The sequence below is a fragment of the Nycticebus coucang genome, chromosome 3 (assembly GCF_027406575.1).
Source record: "Nycticebus coucang isolate mNycCou1 chromosome 3, mNycCou1.pri, whole genome shotgun sequence".
Taxonomy (NCBI): Eukaryota; Metazoa; Chordata; class Mammalia; order Primates; family Lorisidae; genus Nycticebus; species Nycticebus coucang.
In genome coordinates, this window is record NC_069782.1 from 60,765,077 (window position 1) to 60,791,794 (window position 26,718).

At 37.9% G+C, this 26,718-nt stretch overlaps 1 protein-coding gene across 1 annotated transcript in view; it reads left to right on the forward strand.

The window, feature by feature from the left end:
- Positions 1 to 23,330, forward strand: part of LOC128580968 (adhesion G protein-coupled receptor E4-like) — a 150,981-nt gene extending 127,651 nt beyond the window's left edge. Inside the window, 1 exon segment of the mRNA XM_053583432.1 lies at positions 23,014 to 23,330. Coding sequence (XP_053439407.1) covers positions 23,014 to 23,330 — 317 coding nt within the window.
- Positions 23,331 to 26,718: the final 3,388 nt, after the last annotated feature.

The window sequence follows — 26,718 nt, forward strand, 5'->3', positions numbered from 1 at the left end:
CTCAATTCATGCAGAAAAAGCTTGTGATAATATCAAGCATCCTTTCTTGATCAGAATGCTCAAGAAAATAGATATAGAAGGAACATTTCTTAAACTGGTAGAGGCCATCTACAGCAAACCCACAGCCAATATCATATTGAATTGAGTAAAATGGAAATCATTTCCATTCAGATCAGGAACCAGGCAAGGATGCCCATGGTCTCCACTGCTTTTCAACACTGTAATGGAAGTCTTAGCCATCGCAATCAGGCAAGAGAAGGCAAACAAGGGGATCCAAATAGGGTCAGAGGAGATCAAACAGTCACTCTTCGCAGATGATCTGATTGTATATCTGAAAAACCCCAGGGAATCAACTACAAAACTGCTAGAAGTGATCAAGGAATACAGAGATGTCTCAGGATACAAAATCAAAACTCACAAATCTGTGGCCTTTATATATACCAACAATAGACAAGGGGAAAAAACAATCAAGGACTCTATTCCCTCTACAATGGTGTCAAAGAAGAAGAAATATCTGGGAGTGTATCTTACTAAGGACGTGAAAGATCTCTACAAGGGGAACTATGAAACTGTGAAAAGAAATAGCTGAAGATGGTGACAAATGGAAAAGCATACCATGTTCATGGCTGGGATGAATCAAAATTATTAAAATGTCTATACTACCAAAAGCAATCTATAGATTTAATGTGATCCCTATTAAAGCACCTCTGTTATACTTTAAAGACCTGGAACAATTATCACTTCATTTTATATGGAAAGAGGAAAAAAAAAACATGAATAGCCACAACATTACTCAGAAATAAAAACAAATCAGGAGGAATCATGGTTTCAGCCTTTAGACCATACTATAAATCAATAGTGATCAAAACAGCATGGTACTGGCACAAAAATAGAGAGGTAGTTTTGTATGGAACAGAATTGAAAACCAAGAGGTGAATGCAGACACCTATCATCATTTGATTTTTGATAAGCCTATAAAAATATAAATTGTGGGAAAGATTCCCTATTTAACAAATGGTGCTGGAGGAATTGGCTGGCAACCTGTAGATGACTGAAACTTGACCCACTCCCTTTTACTCTAACAAAAATTGACTCTCACTGGTTAAAGGACTTAAACTAAGACATGAAACTATAAAAATTCTTGAAAAGAGTGCAGGGGAAACACCTGAAAAAATTGGCCTAGGAGAATACCTTATGAGGACACCCTGGGCAATTGAAGCAACATCAAAAATACATTACTGGGATCTGATCAAATTAAAAAGTTTCTGCACTGCCAAGAGCACACTAAGTGAAGCAAAGAGACAGCCTTCATAATAGGAGAGGCTTTTCACAAACTGTATTTCTGACAAAGGTGTAATAACCAGAATCCACAGAGAACTCATACTTATTAATAAAAAAAGGAAGTGATCCCATTTCATTCTGGGCAAGACACATGAACAAAAGCTTCTCTGAAGAAGACAGGCGCATGGTCTACAGACACATGAAAAAACGCTCATCATCTTTAATCCTCAGAGCAATGCAAAAAAAACCACTCTGAGATACCAACTACCTCCAGTAAGAGTAACCCACATCACAAAATCCCAAAACTACAGATGTTGGCATGGATGTGGAGAAAAGGGAACACTTCTGCACCGCTGGAGGGAATGCAAGCTAATACGTTCCTTTTGGAAGGAATTTGGAGAACACTCAGGGATCTAAATGTAGACTTGCTGTTTGATCCTGCAATTCTTCTATGAGTTGTACATCCAAAAGATGAAAAATCATTTGGCAACAATGATATTTGCACCAGATTCTCCTTGCAGCTCAATTCATAATTGCCATGTCATGGAATAAGCCCAATTGCCATCGACCCATGCATGGATTAATAAATTATAGTATATGTATACCATGGAATATTATGCATCATTTAAAAAATGGAGACTTTACCTCTTTTATATTTACATGGATGGAGCTGGAAAGTATTCTTCTCATTTTAAAAATGGAGACTTTACCTCTTTTATATTTACACGGATGGAGCTGGAAAGTATTCTTCTTAGTAAAGTATCTAAGGAACGGAAAAAAATACCTAATGTACTCAGTACTACTATGAAACCAATTTATAATCACTCACACTTTCATATGAAAGATGAATCACAGCTATAGCCTACTATGAAGCAGGGAAGGAAAGGGGGACAGGAAAGGAGGGGGTGGGCCAATAGAGGGAGGGTTAATGGGGGACCACAACTATGGAGCACATTTCAAGTACAAGTTGGATCTATAAGGTGTATATCACAAATGTCTTAACACTGTAATTGGGTAAATGTGGTGAAGGGTATATTAGTAGGATGTAAGCACTCCAATTTGTATAAATAATCAACACATTGAACCCCATAATGGCATAAATGTATTAACAATCTATGTACAAATGACTTAATAAAAAAAGTTAAAGATAAAACCCATTTTGGCTTGTCTAAACCAGAAGAGATTAAAAAGCAAGACTGATTACTTCATTATCTCTTTGTTATGTGCTGAATTGTGTTGTTGCAAGTTCAAGGGCTGCAGTTCTAATCCTCAGCACCACATGATGTGACTGTACTTGGAGATGGGTCCTTCAAAGATGTGATTTAGGTAAAATGAGGTCATTAGGGTAGGATTTTTTGGAATCCGACTCATGTCCATATGAGAAGAGGAGATTAGGACACAGTCATAAACACAGGGACAGCATGCGAAGACCTAGGGAGAAAACAGCCACCTCTGAGCAAAGCCTCCTCTGAGAGAAGCCTGAGAATAAACCAACCCTGAAGACGCCCAGGTTTCAGGCTTGTACCCTCCAAAACCATCAGGAAAAACAATTTCTATTGTTTGGTCACCCAGTCTGTGGTACATTGTTATGGCAGCCCTAGTAAATAAATACACTTTTGTAGAAGTCATGCTTTATGAGTTCTCATAATTCTCCAGACAGGTTCACAGACAGAAAGTTCTGAATTCCACATGTATAATAAGACTTCCAGGACTAGTCGTTAAAAAGAAACAAGGATGGAATTTCTCCTCCCACCTTGAATAACTAGCCATTGAATAACATACATGATATTATGAGTTCCAGATATTGGACTGTGGGCAGTGCACAGAGATTCCTAAAAGGATGGGAATTAGTGAGGTGACTCTTGGAGGCCTCCAGGTCACTTTCCCAGGGATGGGAACTCCCTGACAAACCCCCCAGCCATATCGCTATATTGAGGAAACAGAGTTCAGTTTCAGGAGACCTTGTGGGCTGAACTGTGTTTTCTTTCCCCAGATTCATACATTAAAGGGCTATTTTCCCAAACATAGTTATTTAAGACAAAGTCATGGTGCACTAGCGTGGGTCTCTCAATCAGTATTATTAAGATCTTCATAGAAAAGGCAAATTTAACACAGATACACATGTGTGGGAAGGAAAACATGATGTGAAGATTAAGAGATGGAGCTGATGCTTCTACAAGCCAGGGAATGCCAAAGACTGTCAGAAACCACCAGAAGCCAGGGAGAGACCGGGAACAGAGGCTTCTGAACAGCCCTTAGTAAGAAACAACCCAGTCAACACATAGATCGTTAGACTTCTGGCCTCCAGCACTGTGAGACAATAAATTTCTGATGTTTAAGGCACTGAGTGTATTGTACTTTATCACAACACCTCTAGGCAACTAATAACAAGCCAAAGTTATCTAGAATTTGGGACACAAAACATCATTAATTAGGGAGCTGAAGAGGGTGTGCAGGAGATGAGAAGGACAGATACTGAGAGAAGATTTGATTTACTTTAAATCTTTGACTGAAGTCTTATAAGTACCTTCTTTTATGGAAACCAACTAACAGTAGGGAGCTGCTCCCAGAAAATAGTCATCAGAACCATCTCCTGAAGACTGAGAATAGTTCTTTCCTACTATCCAGAGTGGTAGGTAGACCCACCTAACAGACACAGAGAGTATAGCCACCTCTGAGCAAAGTCTTCTCTGAGAGAAGCCTGAGAATAAACCAAGCCTGCAGACACCCAGGTCTCAGGCTTGTACCCTCCAAAACCATCAGGAAAAAAAATTTCTATTTTTTTTTTTTTTTTTATTGTTGGGGATTCACTGAGGGTACAATAAGCCAGTTACACTGATTGTAATTGTTAGGTAAAGTCCCTCTTGCAATCATGTCTTGCACCCATACAGTGTGACACACACTAAGGCCCCACCCCCCTCCATCCATCCCTCTTTCTGCTTCCCCTCCCATAACCTTAATTGTCATTAATTGTCCTCATATCAAGATTGAGTACATAGGATTCATGCTTCTCCATTCTTGTGATACTTTACTAAGAATAATGTCTTCCACTTCCATCCAGGTTAATACGAAGGATGTAAAGTCTCCATTTTTTTAATGGCTGAATAGTATTCCATGGTATAGATATACCACAGCTTGTTAATCCATTCCTGGCTTGGTGGGCATTTAGGCTGTTTCCACATTTTGGCAATTGTAAATTGAGCTGCAATAAACAGTCTAGTACAAGTGTCCTTATGATAAAAGGATTTCTTTCCTTCTGGGTAGATGCCCAGTAATGGGATTGCAGGATCAAATGGGAGGTCTAGCTTGAGTGCTTTGAGGTTTCTCCATACTTCCTTCCAGAAAGGTTGTACTAGTTTGCAGTCCCACCAGCAGTGTAAAAGTGTTCCCTTCTCTCCACATCCACGCCAGCATCTGCAGTTTTGAGATTTTGTGATGTGGGCCATTCTCACTGGGGTTAGATGATATCTCAGGGTTGGTTTGATTTGCATTTCTCTAATATATAGAGATGATGAACATTTTTTCATGTGTTTGTTAGCCATTCGTCTGTCATCTTTAGAGAAAGTTCTATTCATGTCTCGTGCCCACTGATCTATGGGATTGTTGGCTTTTTTCATGTGGATTAATTTGAGTTCTCTATAGATCCTGGTTATCAAGCTTTTGTCTGATTGAAAATATGCAAATAGGGCGGCGCCTGTGGCTCAGTCTGTAGGGCGCCGGCCCCATATACCGAGGGTGGCGGGTTCAAACTCGGCCCCGGCCAAACTGCAACCAAAAAATAGCCGGGTGTTGTGGCGGGCGCCTGTAGTCCCAGCGACTCGGGAGGCTGAGGCAAGAGAATCACTTAAGCCCAGGAGTTGGAGGTTGCTGTGAGCTGTGTGAGGCCACGGCACTCTACCGAGGGCCATAAAGTGAGACTCTGTCTCTACAAAAAAAAAAAAAAAAGAAAAGAAAATATGCAAATATCCTTTCCCATTGTGTAGGTTGTCTCTTTGCTTTGGTTATTGTCTCCTTAGCTGTACAGAAGCTTTTCAGTTTAATGAAGTCCCATTTGTTTATTTTTGTTGTTGTTGCAATTGCCATGGCAGTCTTCTTCATGAAGTCTTCCCCCAGGCCAATATCTTCCAGTGTTTTTCCTAGGCTTTCTTGGAGGATTTTTATTGTTTCATGCCTTAAATTTAAGTCTTTTATCCATCTTGAATCAATTTTTGTGAGTGGGGAAAGGTGTGGGTCCAGTTTCAGTCTTTTACATGTAGACATCCAGTTCTCCCAACACCATTTATTGAACAGGGAGTCTTTCCCCCAATGTAAGTTGTTTGGTTTATCGAAGATTAGTTGGTTGTAAGATGTCAGTTTCATTTCTTGGTTTTCAATTCGATTCCAAGTGTCTATGTCTCTGTTTTTGTGCCAGTACCATGCTGTCTTGACCACTATGGCTCTTAGTACCGACTAAAATCTGGTATGCTGATGCCCCCAGCTTTATTTTTGTTACTAAGAAATGCCTTAGCTATACGGGTTTTATCCGGTTCCATACAAAACGCAGAATCATTTTTTCCAAATCTTGAAAGTACGATGTAGGTACTTTGATAAGAATGGCATTGAATAGGTAGATTGCTTTGGGAAGTATAGACATTTTAACAATGTTGATTCTTCACATCCATGAGAATGGTATGTTCTTCAATTTGTTAATATCCTCTGCTATTTCCTTTCTGAGGATTTCATAGTTTTCTTTATAGAGGTCCTTCACCTCCTTCGTTAGGTATATTCCTAGGTATTTCATTTTCTTTGAAACTATGGTGAAGGGAGTTGTGTCCTTAATTAGCTTCTCATCTTGACTGTTATTGGTGTATACAAAGGCTACTGACTTGTGGACATTGATTTTACATCCTGAAACATTACTGTATTTTTTGATGACTTCTAGGAGTCTTGTGGTTGAGTCTTTGGGGTTCTCTAAGTATAAGACATGTCGTCAGCAAAGAGGGAGAGTTTGACCTCCTCTGCTCCCATTTGGATTCCCTTTATTTCCTTGTCTTGCCTAATTGTATTGGCTAGAACTTCCAGCACTATGTTGAATAGTAAAGGTGACAGAGGACAACCTTGTCTGGTTCCAGTTCTAAGAGGAAAAGCTTTCAGTTTTACTCCATTCAGTAAAATATTGGCTGTGGGTTTGTCATAGATAGCTTCAATCAGTTTTAGAAATGTGCCACCTATGCCTATACTCTTCAGTGTTCTAATTAGAAAAGGATGCTGGATTTTATCAAATGCTTTTTCTGCATCTATTGAGAGGATCATGTGATCTTTATTTTTGCCTCTGTTAATATGGTGGATAACGTTTATGGACTTGCGTATGTTAAACCAGCCTTGCATTCCTGGGATGAAGCCTACTTGATCATGATGAATGACTTTTTTGATGATAAGCTGTAATCTATTGACTAGGATTTTGTTGAGAATTTTTGCATCTATATTCATTAGTGAGATTGGTCTGAAATTCTCCTTTTTGTTTGGGTCTTTTCCTGGTTTTGGTATCAGGGTGATGTTTGCTTCATAGAATGTTTGGGAAAGATTCTTTCTTCCTCAGTTTTTTGGAATAATTTCTGCAGTACAGGAATAAGCTCTTCCTTGAAGGTTTGACAGATTTCTGGAGTGAAGCCATCTCGACCAGGGCATTTTTTAGTTGGAAGCTTTTTTGTTATTGTTTCTTTGATCTTAGTGCTTGAAATTGGTCTGTTCAGGAGGTCTATTTCTTCCTGGCTAAGTCTAGGGAGAGGGTGTGATTCCAGATATTGATCCATTTCCTTCACATTGTCAAATTTCTGGGCATAGAGTTTCTGGTAGTATTTAGAGATGATCTCTTGTATCTCTGTGGGATCAGTTGTTATTTCCCCTTTATCGTTTCTGATTGAGGTTACTAGAGATTTTACTTTTCTATTTCTAGTTAGTCTGGCCAATGGTTTATCTATTTTATTTATTTTTTCAAAAAACCAACTCCTTGTTTCATTAATTTTCTGAATGATTCTTTTGTTTTCAATTTCATTGATCTCTGATTTGATTTTGGAGATTTCTTTTCTTCTACTGAGTTTAGGCTTAGATTGTTCTTCTTTTTCGTATTCCATAAGATCTCTTGTGAGATTGTTGATGTGCTCTCTTTCTGTTTTTCGAATGTAGGCATCTAAAGCGATGAATTTTCCTCTCAAAACTGCTTTTGCAGTATCCCACAGGTTTTGGTAGCTTGTGTCTTCATTATTGTTATGCTCAAGGAAGTTAATGATTTCCTGTTTTATTTCTTCCTGCACCCATCTGTTATTCAACAGAAGATTGTTTAATTTCCATGCCTTTGGGTGGGGTTGAGCATTTTTGTTAGAGTTGAGATGCACCTTTAGTGCCTTATGGTCTTAAAAGATACAAGGTAAAATTTCAATTCTTTTGATTCTGTTGATATTTGTTTTGTGTCCCAGGATATGATCAATTTTGGAGAATGTTCTATGAGGTGATGAGAAGAATGTACATTCTTTATCTTTGGGGTGGAGTGTTCTATATGCATCTATCAAGCATAGTTGTTCTAGGGTCTCATTTAAATCTCTTATATCTTTGTTTAATTTCTGTTTAGAGGATCTGTCCAGCTCTGTAAGAGGAGTGTTAAAGTCCCCTGTTATGATGGTATTATCAGATGTCATATTGCTCAGACTGAGTAAGGTCTGCTTCCAGAATCTGGGAGCATTTAAATTGGGTGCATAAATATTTAGAATTGAAATGTCTTCTTGTTGTAGTTTTCCCTTGACCAATATAAAGTGACCATCTTTGTCTTTTTTGACTTTAGTTGCTTTAAATCCATATGTATCTGAAAATAAGATTGCAACTCCTCTTTTCTTCTGAATTCCATGTGCCTGAAAAATTGTCTTCCAACCCTTGACTCGGAGCTTTAATTTGTCTTTTGAAGCCAGGTGTGTTTCTTGCAGACAGCAAATGGATGGCTTGTGTTTTTTAATCCAGTCAGCCAATCTATGTCTCTTCAGTGGGGAATTCAAGCCATTAACATTTATTGAGATAATTGATAAGTGTGGTAGTATTCTATTTGTCTCATTTGTTGAGAGTCCATTGCTTAGTTTTATCTTTTGCATCAGTGTGGATGTTAGGTTCTGTCCTTTGATTTCTGAGTTCTTACTTTGCTGCTGACCCATTGTGGTTGTCAGTGTGCAGAACAGGTTGAAGTATTTCCTGTAGAGCTGGTCTTGTTGTGGCGAATTTCCTCAATGTTTGTATATCCGTAAATGATTTGATTTCTCTGTCAATTTTGAAGCTTAGCTTAGCAGGGTACAGAATTCTGGGCTGAAAATTGTTCTGTTTAAGTAGATTAAAGGTAGATGACCATTGTCTTCTTGCTTGGAAAGTTTCATTAGAGAAGTCTTCGGTCACTCTGATGGATTTGCCCCTTTAGGTCAACTGGCCCTTACTCCTGGCAGCTTGCAGAATCTTTTCTTTTGTCTTGACATTGCACTGGTTCATTGCAATGTGTCTTGGAGAAGCTCGGTTAGAGTTGAGGCAACCTGGGGTCCGATAGCCCTCTGAGAGCAGTTTGTCAGAATCTTTGGTGATGTTTGGGAAATTTTCTTTTCTAATATTCTCTAGTATGGCTTCCATTCCTCTGGGTCATTCTTTTTCCCCTTCTGGAATTCCTATAACTCGTATGTTTGAACGCTTCCTAACATCCCGTAATTCTGACAGTGAACGTTCTGCTTTCTCTCTCTTCTTTTCTGCCTCTTTTACTGTCTGAGTTATCTCAAGAACTTTATCTTCTACCTCTGAAATTCTTTGTTCTACATGGTCTAACCTGTGGCTGATACTTTCCATTGCATCTTTAAGTTCCCTAATTGACTGTTTCAGTTCCCTCAGCTCTGCTATATCCTTTTTTTATTCTTCATATCGTTCATCTCTTATTTGATTCTGTTTTTTAATTTCCTTTTGGTTATTTTCCATTTTATTAGCAATTTCCTTCATTGTTTCCATCATTTCTTTCATTGTTTTCAACATGTGTATTCTAAATTCCCTTTCTGTCATTCCTAGCATTTCTTTACTGGTGGAATCCTCTGCAGTAGCTACCTCATGGTCCCTTGGTGGGGTTGTTCTAGACTGGTTCTTCATGTTGCCTGGAGTTTTCTGCTGATTCTTCCTCATGTGTGATTTCTTTTATCTGTTTCCTTGCCCTAATTTTCTTTTCACTTCCTCTTGCTCTTTAAGTTCTTGTGCCTGTTGACTAAGCGTTACAGGACCAGAAGGGTGAAAAGGTTGAAGAGCAAAAAAGGGATGAAAGAAAGGAGGACCGAGTGATAAGAAAAAAAAGAAAGATAGAGAAGGGAGAGGGGGTGAGTATAAGGAATATTGACAAAAAGAAGAGAGGCACAGAAAGACAGAGACAGGGCAATATAGGTGTACAGTAGGGTATTTTGACACAACCTTAAAAAACCCCACCTTCTGGGGGTGCCCAGTTGGGTGGTTCCCTTGAGGTCAGCGGCTCTTTGCTAACCTGATCAGACACAGTACCCCACCTCCACCAAGTAGAGAGGAAAGACAAAAATGCTATAAATCAAACCAAAACAAGCAAACAGAAAACTTTACCGGGATAAAATTGGGTGAAAAACCAAATGATAGCGGTAGAAACACTAGCAAAAATGAAGTTGAAGTTATTAAAAAAGGCAGCAATGGGAAATTATAATTATACTAGAAAAACTGAGAAAGAAAAAGGGATCTGTATCAAAAGATTGAAATTAAAAAACAAAACAACATCAACAATGTCAAAATAAACAAACAAAAAAAACAAACAATAAAAAAGAAAAAAATACACAACCAAAAACAAAGCAGTTTGTATATGTTATTGAATATTGTCTGGGCAACACGTGGTCTTCTGGGGTATGAGATGTTAGTCACAGTTCTGATACGACTGGAGGCTGCTGATTTCTCAAATCCCAGCAGGTAGACACCCTAAATCTCTCTTCAGCCCACTTTAAAGGCACTTTGAACTTGTAAACTTGCTGAGCAGAAGCTTTCCCAGCTTTCTCGATGGAATCACTGCTGATGTGGCTATCCCCTTACCCAGTGTGCCAAAACCGGTCTCACTCTGCCCCTGAGGGTTAGGGCTGCAAGGCGGCTCAGACCCCACCCTTAGGCTACTTGGTTGCTGGGTTACCAGCTCCCACCCGTTTCTAGCTCTGCGACCCTGAGGGTGGAGCTTGCTGGTGCAGATCACTGACAATGGTTCCGTGTGACCCACCGCCAAACACTATTAACTCCGTCTGGCTCAGCGGCTCAGACTGGGCCCGCAGACAACGGCCAAAGTTCTCCGCACTCCCACTCAGGCCTTCTACAAGGCAGTTCAACTCAGTGCCAAGTCCAAGGACATCAAAACAGTTCACAGGTAAGGCCTTTCTGGTTTGCAGTCTCGCTGCTACTGAACTTACAGTTGTGGGCGGGTTTGGACGGATTGAACACACGCGACCACTTGCCGGTTTTCCACTGTTTTAGTCCTCCTCTTAGGGTCCAGAAGTCTCTCGCTGACTCCCTGTATCCTCATAGGAGTGATGATAGGCAGTTCCCACCAGCCAGAGATGCCTGGAGTCCTATCTCCCCAGACTCACAGTACCCAGATGCAAGGAAGCTGTTACTTGGCCGCCATCTTGCTCCGCCTAAAATTTCTATTGTTTATGAGAGACTTGGTAAAATTATCAAGGTGGTATTACACCATTTAGCCTCAGACTAAGGAGGATTCTTGAGTCACTCTTATCCAATGTTAGAAATAAGTTTTTTCATAGTAGGGCTGAGTACATTGGGTACTTTTTCTTCCATTCTTGAGATACTTTACTAAGAAGAATATGTTCCAGCTCCATCCATTGGGGCTCTCACATGAAAGCTATAACCAGTTACAACCTAACAATAGGGGGAAGTGGGAAAGGGAGGGGAGGGAGGGTGGTGGGTAGAGGGAGGGTGATCAGTGGGATCATACCTGTGGTGCATCCTACAGGGGTATTTGCAAAACTTGGTAAATGTAGATGTAAATGTTTTGGCACAGTAACTGAGATAATGCCAGGAAGGCTATGTTAACCATTGTGATGAAAATGTGTCAAATGGTCTATGAAGCAAGCGTATGATGCCCCATGATCATATCAATGTATACAGTTATGATTTAATAAAAAAAGAAATAAGTTTTTTTATTAGATCATAACTGTGTACATTTATGTTGTACAATTTGCTGATTTTATATACAGTTTGTAATGTTTACATCAAATTGGTTAACATATCATTCACCTCACTTATTTAGTTGTTGTGTTTAGACATATATACTCTACTATTAATATATTTAACATGTACCCTTGCAAAATACACAGTAGGTGAGGTCCCACCCGGAACCCTGCCTTCACCCATCCCTCACTCTCCTCCCCTCACCCTCCTCTTCTCTACTTTTTTATGGGCTAAAATTGTGTTTCATCTTTCATATGAAAGTGTGGGTGATTATATATTGATTTCATAATAGCATTGAGTACATTGGGTATTTTTTTCATTCTTACAAATTAGTTTTGAAAGTATCAAAATTTTTCCAAGTGACCTCCAACTATTAAAAGTAATTTAACAAAAATTCCAGCATTTATAATGTAAAATGCATAGTGTTTTATGTTACAATAAAAGCAGAATACATATTCCTTTTAAGTATACACAAAAAAATTTACCCAGGTAGAACAGGATCAATAATTTTAAAAGGATTGAAATCACCAAATATTATTTCTGACCACAAAGGTAGTATATTAGAAATTGATAACAAAAGATGTTGAAAATGTTTGAAAATTGAAAAACACACTTCTACAACAACCAAAGCAAATTGACAACATTCAGAATGGGATATTTGTATATCATGAATCTGACAAAGGCTTGATAACGGATCTACAGAGAAGTCAAATTAATCATCAACAAAAAAAAGAGTTAACAAACCCTTCTACCACTGTGCAAGAGATGTGAACAGAGCCTTCTCTAAGAAAGACAAATGAATGGCTAAGAAATATATGAAAAAATGCTCATCAGCCCCAATCATCAGAGAAATGCAAATCAAAACCAACCTGACATATCACCTAACTCCAGTAAGATTAGCATACATCACAATGTCCAAAAGCTGCAGATGTTGGCATGGATGTGGAGACAGGGGATGGTCTTACACCGTTGGTGAAACTGCAAACTAATACAGCCTCTTTAGAAAAAAGTATGAAGCATCCTAAAGAACTCAAATTAGATCTCCTACTTGACCCTAAAATCCCACTACTAGGCATCTAACCAGAAGAAAAAGTATCATTTTATCATGAGGACATTTGCACTAGATTGTATATAGCAGCTCAATTTATAATCACCAAGACACGGAAACAACAGAAAAATGTCTATCAACTCAGGAATGGGTTAGCAAACTGTGGTACATGCACACCATGGAATAGTATTCAGCCATAAAAAAGATGGTGACGTCACATCTTTGGTAATATCCTGGATGGAATTGAAACATATTGTTCTTAGTAAAGTTTCACAAAAACAGAAAAGCAATTATCCAATGCACTCAATACTAAAATGAAGTCAGAAGACTACCTGATGAATGCACACAGAGGAGAAATATTCATTTCAATTCAAGTTGGGGGTGGGGTAATGAAGGAGGGGGAAGGGAAAGGTGGTTGGAGTATTCTCACTGAATGTGCATGAGGTGAGAATATCTGGCACACTTTTGTATGTGGGACATAACCACAAGAGGGACTGTATCCAACAAAATCAAATATTTGGATCTGATTGTTTATACTCACATTAACCTGAAATAAATTTACTTAAAAGATACTTCTAACTAAACCACTGGATAAAGAAAAAATATGATAAAAAATCATTTACAACAAAGACATTTGCACCAGAATGTTTACTGCAGCCCAATCATAATTGCCAAGTCATGACAGCAGCCCAAATGCCCATCAACCCATGAATGGATTAACAAATTGTGGTATATGTATACCATTGAATACTCTGCAGCCATAAAAAAAGATGGAGACTTCACATCTTTTATGTTTACCTGGATGGAGCTGGAACATATTCTTCTCAGTAAAGTACCTTAATAATGGAAGAAAAAGTATCCAGTGTACTCAATACTACTATGAAATCAATATATAACCACCCACACATTCATATGTATGGCAAAACATAACTATAGTCCAGAAAGAAAGAGGTAAGAGGGGAGGGGAGGGGTGATGTCAGGAGGAGGGAGGGTATTTCGTGGGACTTCACCTAAGGTGCATAATACAGTGGTACATTTCAAAACTATTAATAATAGAGTATCAATGTCTTACCACAACAAATAAGTAAGCAAGGAGATGGTTATGTTAATCAGTTAGATGTAAGCATTACACATTGTACATCAGCATTTATGTACAGTTATGATTTAATAAAGGAAAAAAAAACAAAAAATTGCAAAAAAGAAAATGACAAACTATTTTAAACTTAGGAAAATATGAAAGAATTACATAGAAATGTATGGAATGCAGCTAAAACAATAATTAGAGGGAAATTCATGGCAAAAAATATCATACATTATTATAGTAAAGTAGAAACATTTGGTAATATAAGAGTAATTTAAGACAAAAGGAAGTTGAAGAAAGAAATAATAAAGGTAAAAGCAAAAATCAATGTAACATAAAACAGAAAAGAAATAGAGACAACTAATGAAACCATAAGTAATTGTGGGAAAACATCAATAAAAAATGATAAATCTCCAGCCATACTGAGGAGGAAGAAAGAGAAGACACACATTACTGATAGCTGTGCTGGAATTCTCCAGACAGCTGACCCACTCAGCAGAGTATGGACTTCCTCCCAAATCAAGTATACAAGCTGTTTTTTTTTTTTTTGTTTGTTTGTTTGTTTTTGTGGAGACAGTCTCACTTTATCACCCTCCGTACAGTGCCGTGGCATCACACAGCTCACAGCAACCTCCAATTCCTGGGCTTAGGCAATCCCAAGTAGATGAGGGAAGCTAATTCTTTAAAATAAATATCTCTCTCTCTCTCTCCACACACACACACACACACACACACACACACACACACGCACTCCTAGTTCTGTTTCTTTGAATAAAACTTACTAACAAATGAATTGGTTAATGAATTAATTAACAAATTAGTTAATCTCCTAATTAACAAATACAGAAGTCCATCTATCTGATCTTCTGCAACAATTTCATCAGCCTACTTGCCACCTCCTCTCCTTTGATTTCCACGACACTCATCTGCCCGGAAATTCTCACACAGCTTATGTCTCGGTCTTCTTGTATATCTTGTGCTTCACAATCTTTAGATGTTGGTTTTCTTCAGAGATCCATCCTTAAATCAGACCTCACCATCCCAGGATTCTCATATCTATTCCCATGGCTTGACTGGTCTCCTTCATGTAGGAAATTCCAATATCACATCAGCTCACCCCAATTTCTTCTGGGCTCAAAATTCCTTTTTCCAACTATCTATTGTGTGTCTCGACTCCAGGGTCTGACTGGCACCTGTAGCCAGCTTTGGCTTGCCATCTTTCTTTATAAATAAAGTTTTGTTGGCACACAGCCACATCCATTCATTTACTTTCACCTAAAGCTGTTTCTTTGTGCTACAAAGGCAGAGTAAAGTAGTTGTTCTGCTTAAAACATTTACTATGTCCTTTTACAGAAAATGTTTGTCAACCCAGAAGATAAAATCTAGTTTTAGCCTTTCACATTCTGACACTATCTTCATCTAGCTACCAACATTCTTTCTTGTCTTCAGGACTGGATTTCATTTTGGATACAATTCAAACTGGATTAGCTGTAGTTTCCTGGAATATTATGTTGAGAAAGATGGCAGTATTTAATAAGAAAAAGCCACAATGGATTATTGATGTCTTCATGGGCCTGACAACAGAAGTAAGCTATGTACATGGAGTATTTATCATTCCTCCAAAATGTTATGCTTCAAATCCTTCAGGTTCATGATTTGTTTTGGAAATTCTTTCCTCCTCTTGTTTGACAAGTATACTCTAATTTGCCCTTTGAGACTCATCACAAACTTCTCTCTGTGTAGTATGTCCCCAAACCTCTAGTTACTTGTATAGGTAAATAGAGCTCCATCATTAGACACATCTGGGCTTGTGTTCTGATTTCTCTACATACTACACATGACTCAGAAAAAAACTATTCTACTCTCAAAGTTTCCACTTCTTAATATGTAAACTTAGAGTAGCTTATTACTAATGTATTGTCATTATTATAATCTCTCTCTTTCTCTCCTTTCTCCAACACAGTATGTACTCAAAGGCTGGGTCCCCACATTTTATCTCTTTTTATCTCTAGAATTTAGGTAAATAAAAATAATAACATGTAATGGATTAATAAATTGATCATTGTAGTCATCCTTCATTTGAAAGAACCCTTAAGTGGCATAAAAATGTCACACCTATATGAACACAATTACAATTTTTGTATTCTTGGTTTGCTTAAATAAATACTGTTTTCTTCCTCCAGTATTACGTGCTAGTGCAGACTGGCGGACAAATATAATTTATTGAGGGAATATTTACTTATGAAAGAGAATCTGAGAGAAAACTGGAAAAAAATCTGTAGTGCAATAGTCTTCTGTGACTGTTCTCAAAATGTACTACAAACTAAATGACATACACAAGAGGAATTTATTTTCTCACAACTCTAGAGTCCAAAAGTCCAAGATCAAGGTGTCATCGGGGTTGGTTTCTTCTGAGGCCTCTCTTCTTAGCTAGAGATGGCAGTTTTCTCTCTGTGTCTTCACATGGTCCTTCTGTGGACATCTATATCCTGACCTCTTCTTCTCATAAAGACCCCAGTCAATACTGGTTTAGTGCCCATGTATATGACCTCATTGTAGCTCAATTACCTTTTTAAAAACACCACTTCCAAATACAGTCACATTCTGTTATGCTGGGAGTTCTGACTTCAGCTTACCAATTTTGGGAGACACAGTTCACCCCCAAATGGTAGATAAAACAGAAGATGAAAAGGGGTAACTTATAGCAAGGTGCCATATCAGTATTGTTTGTTAGAAACCAGTTATCCCTTAACCATTTCATGGTTGATTATTTCTCTCAAAATAGAGTATAAATTCTTGACACAAAAACTTTTGTGAAGAGTCTCCCTTTGAACTCTAACTATAATTCATCTATTTCCCCTTCTTGCTCCATAAATACCAGGGTACTTTCTTTTTTTTTATTAAGTCATTTGTACATAGATTATAAACACATTTATGGCATATGGGATTTGATGTGTTGATTATTTCTACAAATTGGAGTGCTTACATCCTACGAATCAACATAGCTTTCACCTCATTTACCCAGTTACAGCATTAAGACATTTGTGTTGTGCACCTGATAGATCCAACTTGTACTTGCAATATGCTTCATAGGTGTGGTCCCCCTACTAACCCTCCCTCTATCAACCCACCCCCATTCCCTCCCCTCTCCCTCTCCTTCCCTCCTTCATCTTAGGCTGTAGTTGTGTTTCATTCTTCATATGCAAGTGTGAGTGATTCTAAATTGGTTTCACAGTATACTGAGTACATTGGATATTTTTTTTCAATTCCTGAGATACTTTACTAAGAAGAATATTTCCAGCTCCATCCATGTAAACATAAAAGAGGTAAAGTCTCCTTTTGACTGCTGTATAGTATTCCATGGTATACATATACCACAATTTATTAATCCATTCATGGGTCGATGGCACTTGGGCTTCTTCCATGACTTGGCAATTATGAATTGAGCTGAAATGAGCAATCTGGTGCAAATATCTTTATTGCCAAATGATTTTTGGTCCTTCAGATATACAGCTAGGAGAGAAATTGCAGGATCAAACAGCAGGTCCACATTTAGATCCCTGAATGTTCTCCAAACTTCCTTCCAAAAGGAACGTACTAGCTTGCATTCCCACCAGCAGTGCAGAAGTGTTCCCTTTTCTCCACATCCATGCCAACGTCTATAGTTTTGGGATTTTGTGATGTGGGCTACTCTTACTGGAGTTAGATGGCATCTCAGAGTATTTTTGGTTTGCATTTCTCTGATGATTAAAGGTACTTTCAAATTCTAAAATATGCCAGGCTTCTTCTTTCCATAGGGTTTTGAACATGCTTTCTCTCTGCCTAGGACTTTCTCTCCTTTATGTCTCCCTTCTCCTGGCTTATTAGTCAAAATAGCCTAAGTTATGTTGCAGTAACAAGTTTACCTTGACATCTTAGTGATTTTCATCATGTTTATTGCACAAGCAAATTCCACTTCTGACTTGGTGTCTACTTCCTTCCAAGAAGTGACTTAGGGATCCAGTTTCTTTCTATCTTGGTCTTCACTTTTCATTTTTAGTTTTGTAAAGACATGGTCTAGCTGTGTTGTTCAAGCTTGTCACAAACTCCTAGGCTCAAGCACTTCTCCCACTTTGGCCTCTCCAAATACTGGCACTGTGCCATGAGCCACTGCACCAGCCAGTGTGGTTTTATTGTTGACATGACAGAAGAAGAAAATGAACTGAGGTATTCTGCAGGGTTTTCCTTTCCCTACTCTATTCAATAATGATACATTCCATCGGCCAGAATGAGTTACATGGTCCTAAATTACCTCCTAGGGAGGCTGGTAAAAGCAGTCTGTTTTCTTCAACGTTCAGCAAACAGAATTGGCTAAACCTGCTCAGTCATCTGATTGCCATTGAGATTTTTATTCAATGTTGGATTATTCCCTCAAATCCCAAAGAAACCACTGTTATGCTTGCTCCTTTCTTGTAACTTTAGATATCAATTATCTTTTCCTATATTTAATTATAACTTTATAAGCTGTGAACTCTGTGAGGAAGGTGAATGAACTGGTACATCAAATTGACAATGAATCTTCAACAAGATGCCTGGAACACAGTAGTTATTTTTTGAAAAGCAATCAAATGAATATATAAAATAGGATGTAACATCATGGATTTTTATGCAAGAGTAACATACTTCCCAGATGACTAAGTGAATCCATTTAACTAGTTAATATTATTAAATATTATCCTTATAGCTTAAAAACACCCTTTGAAAATGTTATCAAAGAAGTAACCATTCTTTCTAAGCATGTAATTCTGGGTGAGCAACTGATTAGATTACTTTATTAAGTTTTAACTCATATCATTACCACAATACTCTATGTCAAACATTTTTTTTATTGTGTAGCAAGCCAGATAGTAAATATATTAGGCTTTACTGTATAATCTCTGTTGTAACTACACAACTCTGCTATTGAAGCATAAAAAAGAAATGGAAAATATGTAAATGACTAGATGGGCCTGTATTTCAATACTTCTTTCTTTACAAAAGCAGATGGTGGATCATCTTACTATTTTCAAATAAAGCCAGAGAAGTTATAATATGATTAAGTTTTGTGCACTAGTAAAAGGTAAAATTAGATTTGAACACAAACTGTCCCCAGAGAGTATATTTATTGCTAAGCACTGCACATGCTACGATTCAGGAAAAAAGTACTTTCATAGTTTTATAGCTGTGAGATCAGGGCTTTGGGGGGTTAAAAGGAGTCTTGGAGAACATCTAGTTCTGGCTCTTCCTGAATGTTATGATGGCCATAATTATTACAAAGATAAAAGCTAACATTGTTCTTTAAGGGATGAATCTATACTGTTTCATATGTTTTATCTTATTAAGTTCTTACCAGAGCCCTATGACAAGTGCATTGTTTTAGAGAGGAAGTTGAAAAAGAGGAAGTCACAAAAGCTCTGTTGTAAAACACTGTGAGTATATTTAACAAGCTATTTTACACTTAAAAATTGCCAAGAGAGCAGATTTTAAGTGTTGTCAACACACACAAAAAAAGATGTGATTGGGTGGTGCTTGTGGCTCAAAAGAGTATGGCGCTGACCCCATATACTGGAGGTGGTGGGTTCAAACCTGGCTCCAGCCAAAAAAAAAAAAAAAGGATGTGATATGAAGCATATGTTAATAAGATGGGTTTAGCTAATCCATAAAGTGCACACACTTCAAAATAACATATGGTATAAAAATATATACTTTTTTACTGGCGAAATTTTTATTAAGTCATAAACACATAGATCATGAATACATTATTGCATTTATGGGGTACAATGTGCTTATTTCATATACAATTTGGAATGCTTACATCCAACTAGTTAATATATCCATCACCTCATTTACTTAATTATTGTGTTAAGACATTTGTACTCCATATTTAATAGATTTTACGTGTACCCTTGCAATATGCACCATAGGTGTTGTCCCATCATTTACCTTCCTCCATCTGACCTTTCCCCTCCCCACCAATCTCCCACCTTCCTTCTTCATCCTGGGCCATAGGTGTAATCTATCCTTCATATGAAAGTGCAAGTGATTATAAATTGGTTTCATAATAGAACAGAGTACATTGTATACTTCTTCTTCCATTCTTGAGATACTTTACTAAGTAGGATATGTTCCAGCTCCATCCATGTAAACATAAAAGAGGTAAAGTATCCATATTTTTTAAGGCTGCATAATATTCCATGGTGTTAAGACATTTATTAATCCATTCATGGGTCAATGGTCACTTGGCCTTCTTCAATGACTTGGCTATTGTGAATTGAGCTGCAATGAACAATCGGGTGCAAATATCTTTGTTGTAAAGTGATTTTTGGTTATTTGGATATACAACTAATAGAGGAATTTCAGGATTGAACAGCAGGTCTACTTTTAGATCCCTGAATATTCTCCAAACTTCTTTCCAAAAGAAACATATTAGCTTGCATTCTCACCAGCAGTGCAGAAGTGTTCCCTTTTTTCCACATCCATGCCAACATATGTAGTTTTGGGATTTTGTTATGTGAGCCACTCTTACTGGAGTTAGATATCTCAAAGTGGTTTTGATTTGTATTTCTCTGAGGATTAAAGATGATTAGCATTTTTTCATGTATCTGTAGGTCATGTTCCTATCTTCTTCAGAGAAGCTTCTGTTCAAATTTCTTGCCCACAATGAAATGAGATCATTTGTTTTTTTCTTATTAATAAGTTTGAGTTCTTTGTGGATTCTGGTTATCAAACCTTTGTCAGAAACATAATCCGCAAATATCCTCTCCCATTCTGAGAGCTGTATGCTTGCTTTACACACTGTGTTCTTGGCTGTACAGAAGATTTTTAGTTTGATCAAATCCACTAATGTATTTTTGGTGTTGCTTCAATTTCCCAGGGGTCTTCCTCATAAAGTATTCTCCCAGGCCAATTTTTTTTCAAGAGTTTCCCCTGCACTTTCTCAAAAAATTTTTACAATTTCATGTCGTAAGTGTAAGTCCTTTAACAGTGAGAGTCAATTTTTGTTAGAGGAGAAAGGTGTGGGTTTAGTTTCAGTCTTCTACAAGTCACCATCCAGTTCACCCAACACCAATTTGTTAAATAGGGAATCTTTCCCCAAGTTTATATTTTTGATGGGCTTGTCAAGGATCAAATGATGATAGGTATCTGGGTTCATCTCTTGGTTTTCTATTCTGTTCCAGACATCTACATCTCTATTTTTGTGCCAGTAGCATGCTGTTTTGATCACTATAGATTTATAGTATAGTCTGAAGTCTGGATTCCTCCTGATTTGTTTTTATTTCTGAGTAGTGCCTTGGCTATTTGAGTTTTTTTCTGATTCCATATAAAACTAAGTACTTCTTTTTTTTTTTTTTCTAAGAAAATGCTATGAAAGCTATGTTAACTAGTGTGATGAAAATGTGTCAAACGATCTATGAACCAAGTGTATGGTGCCCCATGATCATATTAATGTACACAGCTATGATTTAATAAAAAGGAAAAAAGTAAAAAAAATACTTCTTTTTTCAGATCTTTGAAGTATGACAGTGGTGCTTTGATAGATTGTGTTAAATTTGTATATTGGTTTGGGTAATATGTGCATGGTGTGTTTTTCCATTTGTTAATATCTTCAGCTTTTTCTTTTCTCAGAGTTTCATAGTTCTCTTTATAGGGATCTTTCACATCCTTTGTTAGGTAAATTTCCAAATATTTCATCTTCTTTGGCACTACTGGAAAAGGATAGAGTCCTTGACTCTTTTTTCAGCTTGACTATTGTTGGTATATACAAAAGCTACTAATTTGTGAGTATTGATTTTGTATCCTGAGATGCTAGTTTATTCCTTGATCACTTCTAAGAGTGTTTTTTATTAATTTATATAGACAAAGATTATGAATACATTTATGGATATGTGGGGTACAATGTGTTGATTTTTTAATACAATTTGGAATGCTTACATCAAACTAATTAATATAGATTTTGCCTCATTTGCTTGATTATTGTGTTAAGAAATTCATATCGCAAGGGTACAAGTCAAATTTAACAAGTATAGAACATAAATGTCTTAACTTCTAAGAGTTTTGTAGTTGAGTCTCTGAGGTTTTCCAGGTATAAAATCATCATCTGCAAAGAGTGAAAGTTTGATCTCTTATGACCCTATTTGTATACCTTTGATCACCTTCTCTTGCCTGACTGCGATGGCTAAGACTTCCATTACAATGTTAAAAATCAGTGGAGACAATGGGCAACCTTGCCTTGCTCCTGATCTGAGTGGAAATGTTTTCAATTTTACTCCATTCAATATGATATTGGCTGTGTGTTTGCTGTAGATGGCCTCTAACAGTTTAAGAAAAGTCCCTTATATACCTATTTTCTTAAGTGTTCTGATCATGAAAGGATGCTGAATATTGTAAAAGGCTTTTTCTGTATCTATTGACAAAATCATATGGTCTTCATTTTTTGTTTTGTTTATGTGATGTATTACATTTACAGATTTACATATATTGAACCAACCTTGAGACCCTGGGATAAAATCCACTTGGTCATGGTATATATTTCATTTGATGTGTTGCTGGATTCTGTTTGCTGGGATCTTATTGTATTTTTGCCTCTACATTCATTAAAGATATTGGTCTATAATTTTCTTGTTGGATCTTTTCCTTTTATTTGGATAATTTTAAAAATAAATATAACTAACTAAATAAAATGGGATGTCACTTCAACAAGGTAATACACAAGTAGGATGAACAGTTGAATTCAAGTGTAGACCACTGTGGCAAAATCACAGTCCTGAAAACATGAAATCTATCCTCTACTCCCAAATACAGGTTATACATTTATCTGAGAAGTGGTTTCCAGCTAAGGACTACATTTCCCAGATGTCCTTACAGTTAAGGTGTGTCCACATGACTAAGTTCTAGCTAATAGAATGTGAGGGGAAGTGAGGACTCCCACTTCCTAGTGTAAACCATATAAACCTCCAACACAGGACTCTGCCATGCTCTTTTCCTCCTCCCAGTTGGCTATAATGAAGAGGATGCCAGGGTGACCTTGGAAGCTGGGTGTGGAAAATGAAGAGCATCAAGCAGACTGGGAGCAGAAGATAGACACTCCAAACCAATTTGCTCATCTTCCATTGATGCATAAGGGAAAAAAGAAATTACTACTGTGCTGAGCTTCACATTGGGGGGTTGATGTTGTAACAGTTAGTGTTACCTGATACCTTCAGGCTGACTCCCAGTCACTTTGCTGGATGGACCTTCAGAAGTTCAGGGTCTTGTTCAAAGTTATACAGCAGGACAGCTGAGATGGGAACCTATGCTTCCCCCTGACCCCACAACATCGCACCCGATTAATGCCTCATTTATCAACTTTTCTCAGGAGATGAGTATGACAACAGGGTAATTTGGCCAGTTGCATACCTGAAGCTCAGTTCTGTTGATGCCTGTGAGGAAAAGGAGGTGGGCCAGGAGCAGGCAGAGAGAGAGCTGCAGGTGGAGGGTGGTGCTGGTGTTCTGGATGGGCCGGCACAGGAGGAAGGTGAGGACTGCCAGGAAGAGACACAGCACCGACATGGTCAGCCCCACATAAGTGATCACAGTCAGCATGGGGTCCTCCTGAAAACCAACAAAGGAGGACTCTGTTACAGTTTTAGCTGTACCATTGTGTTCCTGATGGAAACACAGATGGTCTTCTAAGTTCAGTCCCTTTAACAAGTCACTTAACCTGTCTGAGACTTGACCTTCCAATTTTCAAAATGGGGGCAGCAAAAGAATTCACCACCCAGGAGTGTTGAGTCCAAACAACTAGATGAGGGCTGTCCAGTAGAAATGAGACGCATGAACCTTGGGTGTACATTGAAATTTTCTAGTAGCCATAACAACAAATGTACAAAGGAACAGATGAAATTAACGGTGTATTTTATTTGGCTCAGCAGGTTCCAAATATTATCATTTAAATATATAATCAATGGAGACATAAACAATTATTAGTGAGGTTCACCACATTCTTTTTTTTCCCTCATATTAAGCCTTAGGAATCCAATGGATATTTTGCACTTAGAGCACATCTCAACTCAGACACTGTATTGTCAGTGTTGAAAATGAAATGTAGTCTTACCAAACAGTAAAGTGGTGTTTAACTGAAGAATATTCTATGCTTTTCAAGTTTTTTAATTTTAATCAATAAAGTGAAATAAAATTAAGAATTTGTTTCATTAGTTGCTCTCTAGCTATGTGTTTTATGACCAAAGCCTAGCGCAACAGTCAAAAGTGATATCCAGGATGGCTGGGAATTTTTAAAAATGTGTGTATTTTTTTCTGTTGTATTCCAAGGCTTATATCAATGTCTCATGTATTACTCAATAAGTAATAAAATGAGGCCATACATAGGAAGCATGCAACACAATGACTGTCATGTATAAATGTTCAGTATGTGAGAGCTAAAAAAAAAATAGGGTGATAAAATTGGTTTAATTTCTTTTAATCTGTGTTATCCTAGACTTAGGTTAGGACCTTATAAGTTAAGCAGGCTATGTTGTGTCACTGGTGTCTACCAGTTGACTTCCTCTGGTCTGAAAGGTGTCAATTTCTCTTGCAGAATCACAGATGCTTTCAATCCCAGAACTTTTGGGACCTTATCATTGGAGAAGCTGCCAAGCAAATGTCCCATTGTCTGAAGGCTTTCCTTGTTAGCTTGAGCTCACTCTGCACATGCCCATGGAGGTGTCAGAGAATTAACATCCCTTGGATGCAGCTCTCAAAAAATTACCAGAGGGAGCTGGAGTATAAACACCAAGATCTCTGGCCACTCAGTTAGAATGACTCTGAGATGTGAGTTCTACACGGATGCCCAGAGTCCCCCAGAAAGAACAAGACCCAGTTGCCCACAATGGGGAAGGACTTGGTCATGCTTTCTGCATTAGCTTCTGTCTCATTTCCATTTAATTTTCCCAGTCCCTTAACAGTGTTTTCTAGAATACATCTCAAGTAAGCTACTACTCTATACTTCTTTTCTTGTAGTCCTTTTATAAGAAATGCAGAGGATGACATCACACCTTTCTCTCACAATAAGGTTCACAGAAGAGAGCATGAATAGTGGTACCTTGTGGGTAAGTCCCATAAGGACAGCAAAGCTGGCCAGGTAGTAGCACTTGCATTGAGTGTGAGAATTGCTGCTGTACACATGAGAGTAACCCTCTGTGGACCAGCTTCTTCCCTTTTCCTGCAATCCTTCCCAGGAAACACATACATGTTTTGTTCTTACACCTCCAGGCTGGAAAACAGAATAGCATGAAAGTGGGTCCATTCCTTGTCTGGTTATTTCAACTTTATGTGTTAATCATGGTACACTGTATTGGAAACACTTTTTTTTTTTATTAAATCATAGCTGTGTAGATTAATGTGATCATGTGGCACAATATACTAGTTTCATAGACCGTTTGACACATTTTCATTACACTGGTTAACATAGTCTTCCTGGCATTTTCTTAGTTATTGGGCTAAGACATTTACATTCCACATTTACTAAGTTTCACATATACCCTTGTAAGATGCACGGCAGGTGTAATCCTATCAATCCCCCTCCCTCTGCCCACCTCCCCCTCCCTCCCCTCCCTTTCCCCCTTCCCCCATGCTTAGGTTGTAACTGGGTTATAGCTTTCCTGTGAAAGCCATAAATTAGTTTCATAGTAGGGCTGAGTACATTGGATACTTTTTATTCCATTCTTGGGATACTTTGCTAAGAAGAATATGTTCCAGCTCTATCCATATAAACATGAAAGAGGTAAAGTCTCCATCTTTCTTTAAGGCTGCATAATATTCCATGATGTGCATATACCACAATTTATTAATCCATTCATGGATCGATGGGCACTTGGGCTTTTTCCATGACTTAGCAATTATGAATAGGGCTGCAATAAACATTCTGGTACAAATATCTTTGTTGTGATGTGATTTTTGGTCTTCTGGGTATATGCCTAGTAGAGGAATTATAGGATTGAATGGCAGATCTATTTTTAGATCTCTGAGTGTTCTCCATACATCTTTCCAAGAGTGCAGGGAAAACCCCTGAAGAAATCGGCCTGGGCAAGTATTTTATAAGGAGGACCCCCCGAGCAACTGAAGCAGCTTCAAAAATACACTACTGGGACCTGATCAAACTAAAAAGCTTCTGCACAGCCAAGAACACAGTAATTAAAGCAAGTAAACAGCCCTCAGAATGGGAGAAGATATTTGCAGGTTATGTCTCCGACAAAGGTTTAATAACCAGAATCCACAGAGAACTCAAAAGCATAAGCAAGAAAAGACAAGTGATCCCATCGCAGGCTGGGCAAGGGATTTGAAGAGAAACTTCTATGAAGAAGAAAGGCATGTGGCCTACAGACATATGAAAAAATGCTCATCATCTTTAATCATAAGAGAAATGCAAATCAAAACTACTTTGAGGTATCATCTAACTCCAGTAAGACTAGCCTTTATCACAAAATCCCAACACCAGAGATGTTGGTGTGGATGTGGAGAAAAGGGAACACTTCTACACTGCTGGTGGGAATGCACATTAATACATTCCTTTTGGAAAGATGTATGGAAAAACTCTTGTTGAGAAGACTTTCTCATTACCACACCTGCTATGGGGTTTATTCTTCATTTATTCTGCTTGTCTCTGTTTACCTGAGTACACCTGGGATTGAGCTTTATAAACTGCCTCACCCAGTTTGACAATCATTGATAGGACCAATGAGAGGCCCTGGGGAGAGATCTTCGTGGGAGAGAAGAGACATAAGTCAGGTGTTCCTTCCAGACTTTTTCTGCTCCAGCCTCTCATCTCAGGCAAGGTGACCCCTTCTCTTGCATCTAGCTGCATCTGAGCTCAATCATCTTTCTTCCTCATTTTTTTTTGACTTCAATTGTGAGAAATTCTTTCACTGAGGTGGTCTCCAGGAATTGGCACATTTCCTTCTTTCCAAGCTTTACTGAGGGATAATGATAAATAAAAATGGCATACATTTAAGGGATATTACATGATGTATAAAATGATTACCACAATCAAGCTAACTAACTTGTTTATCAGCTCACATAGTAAACT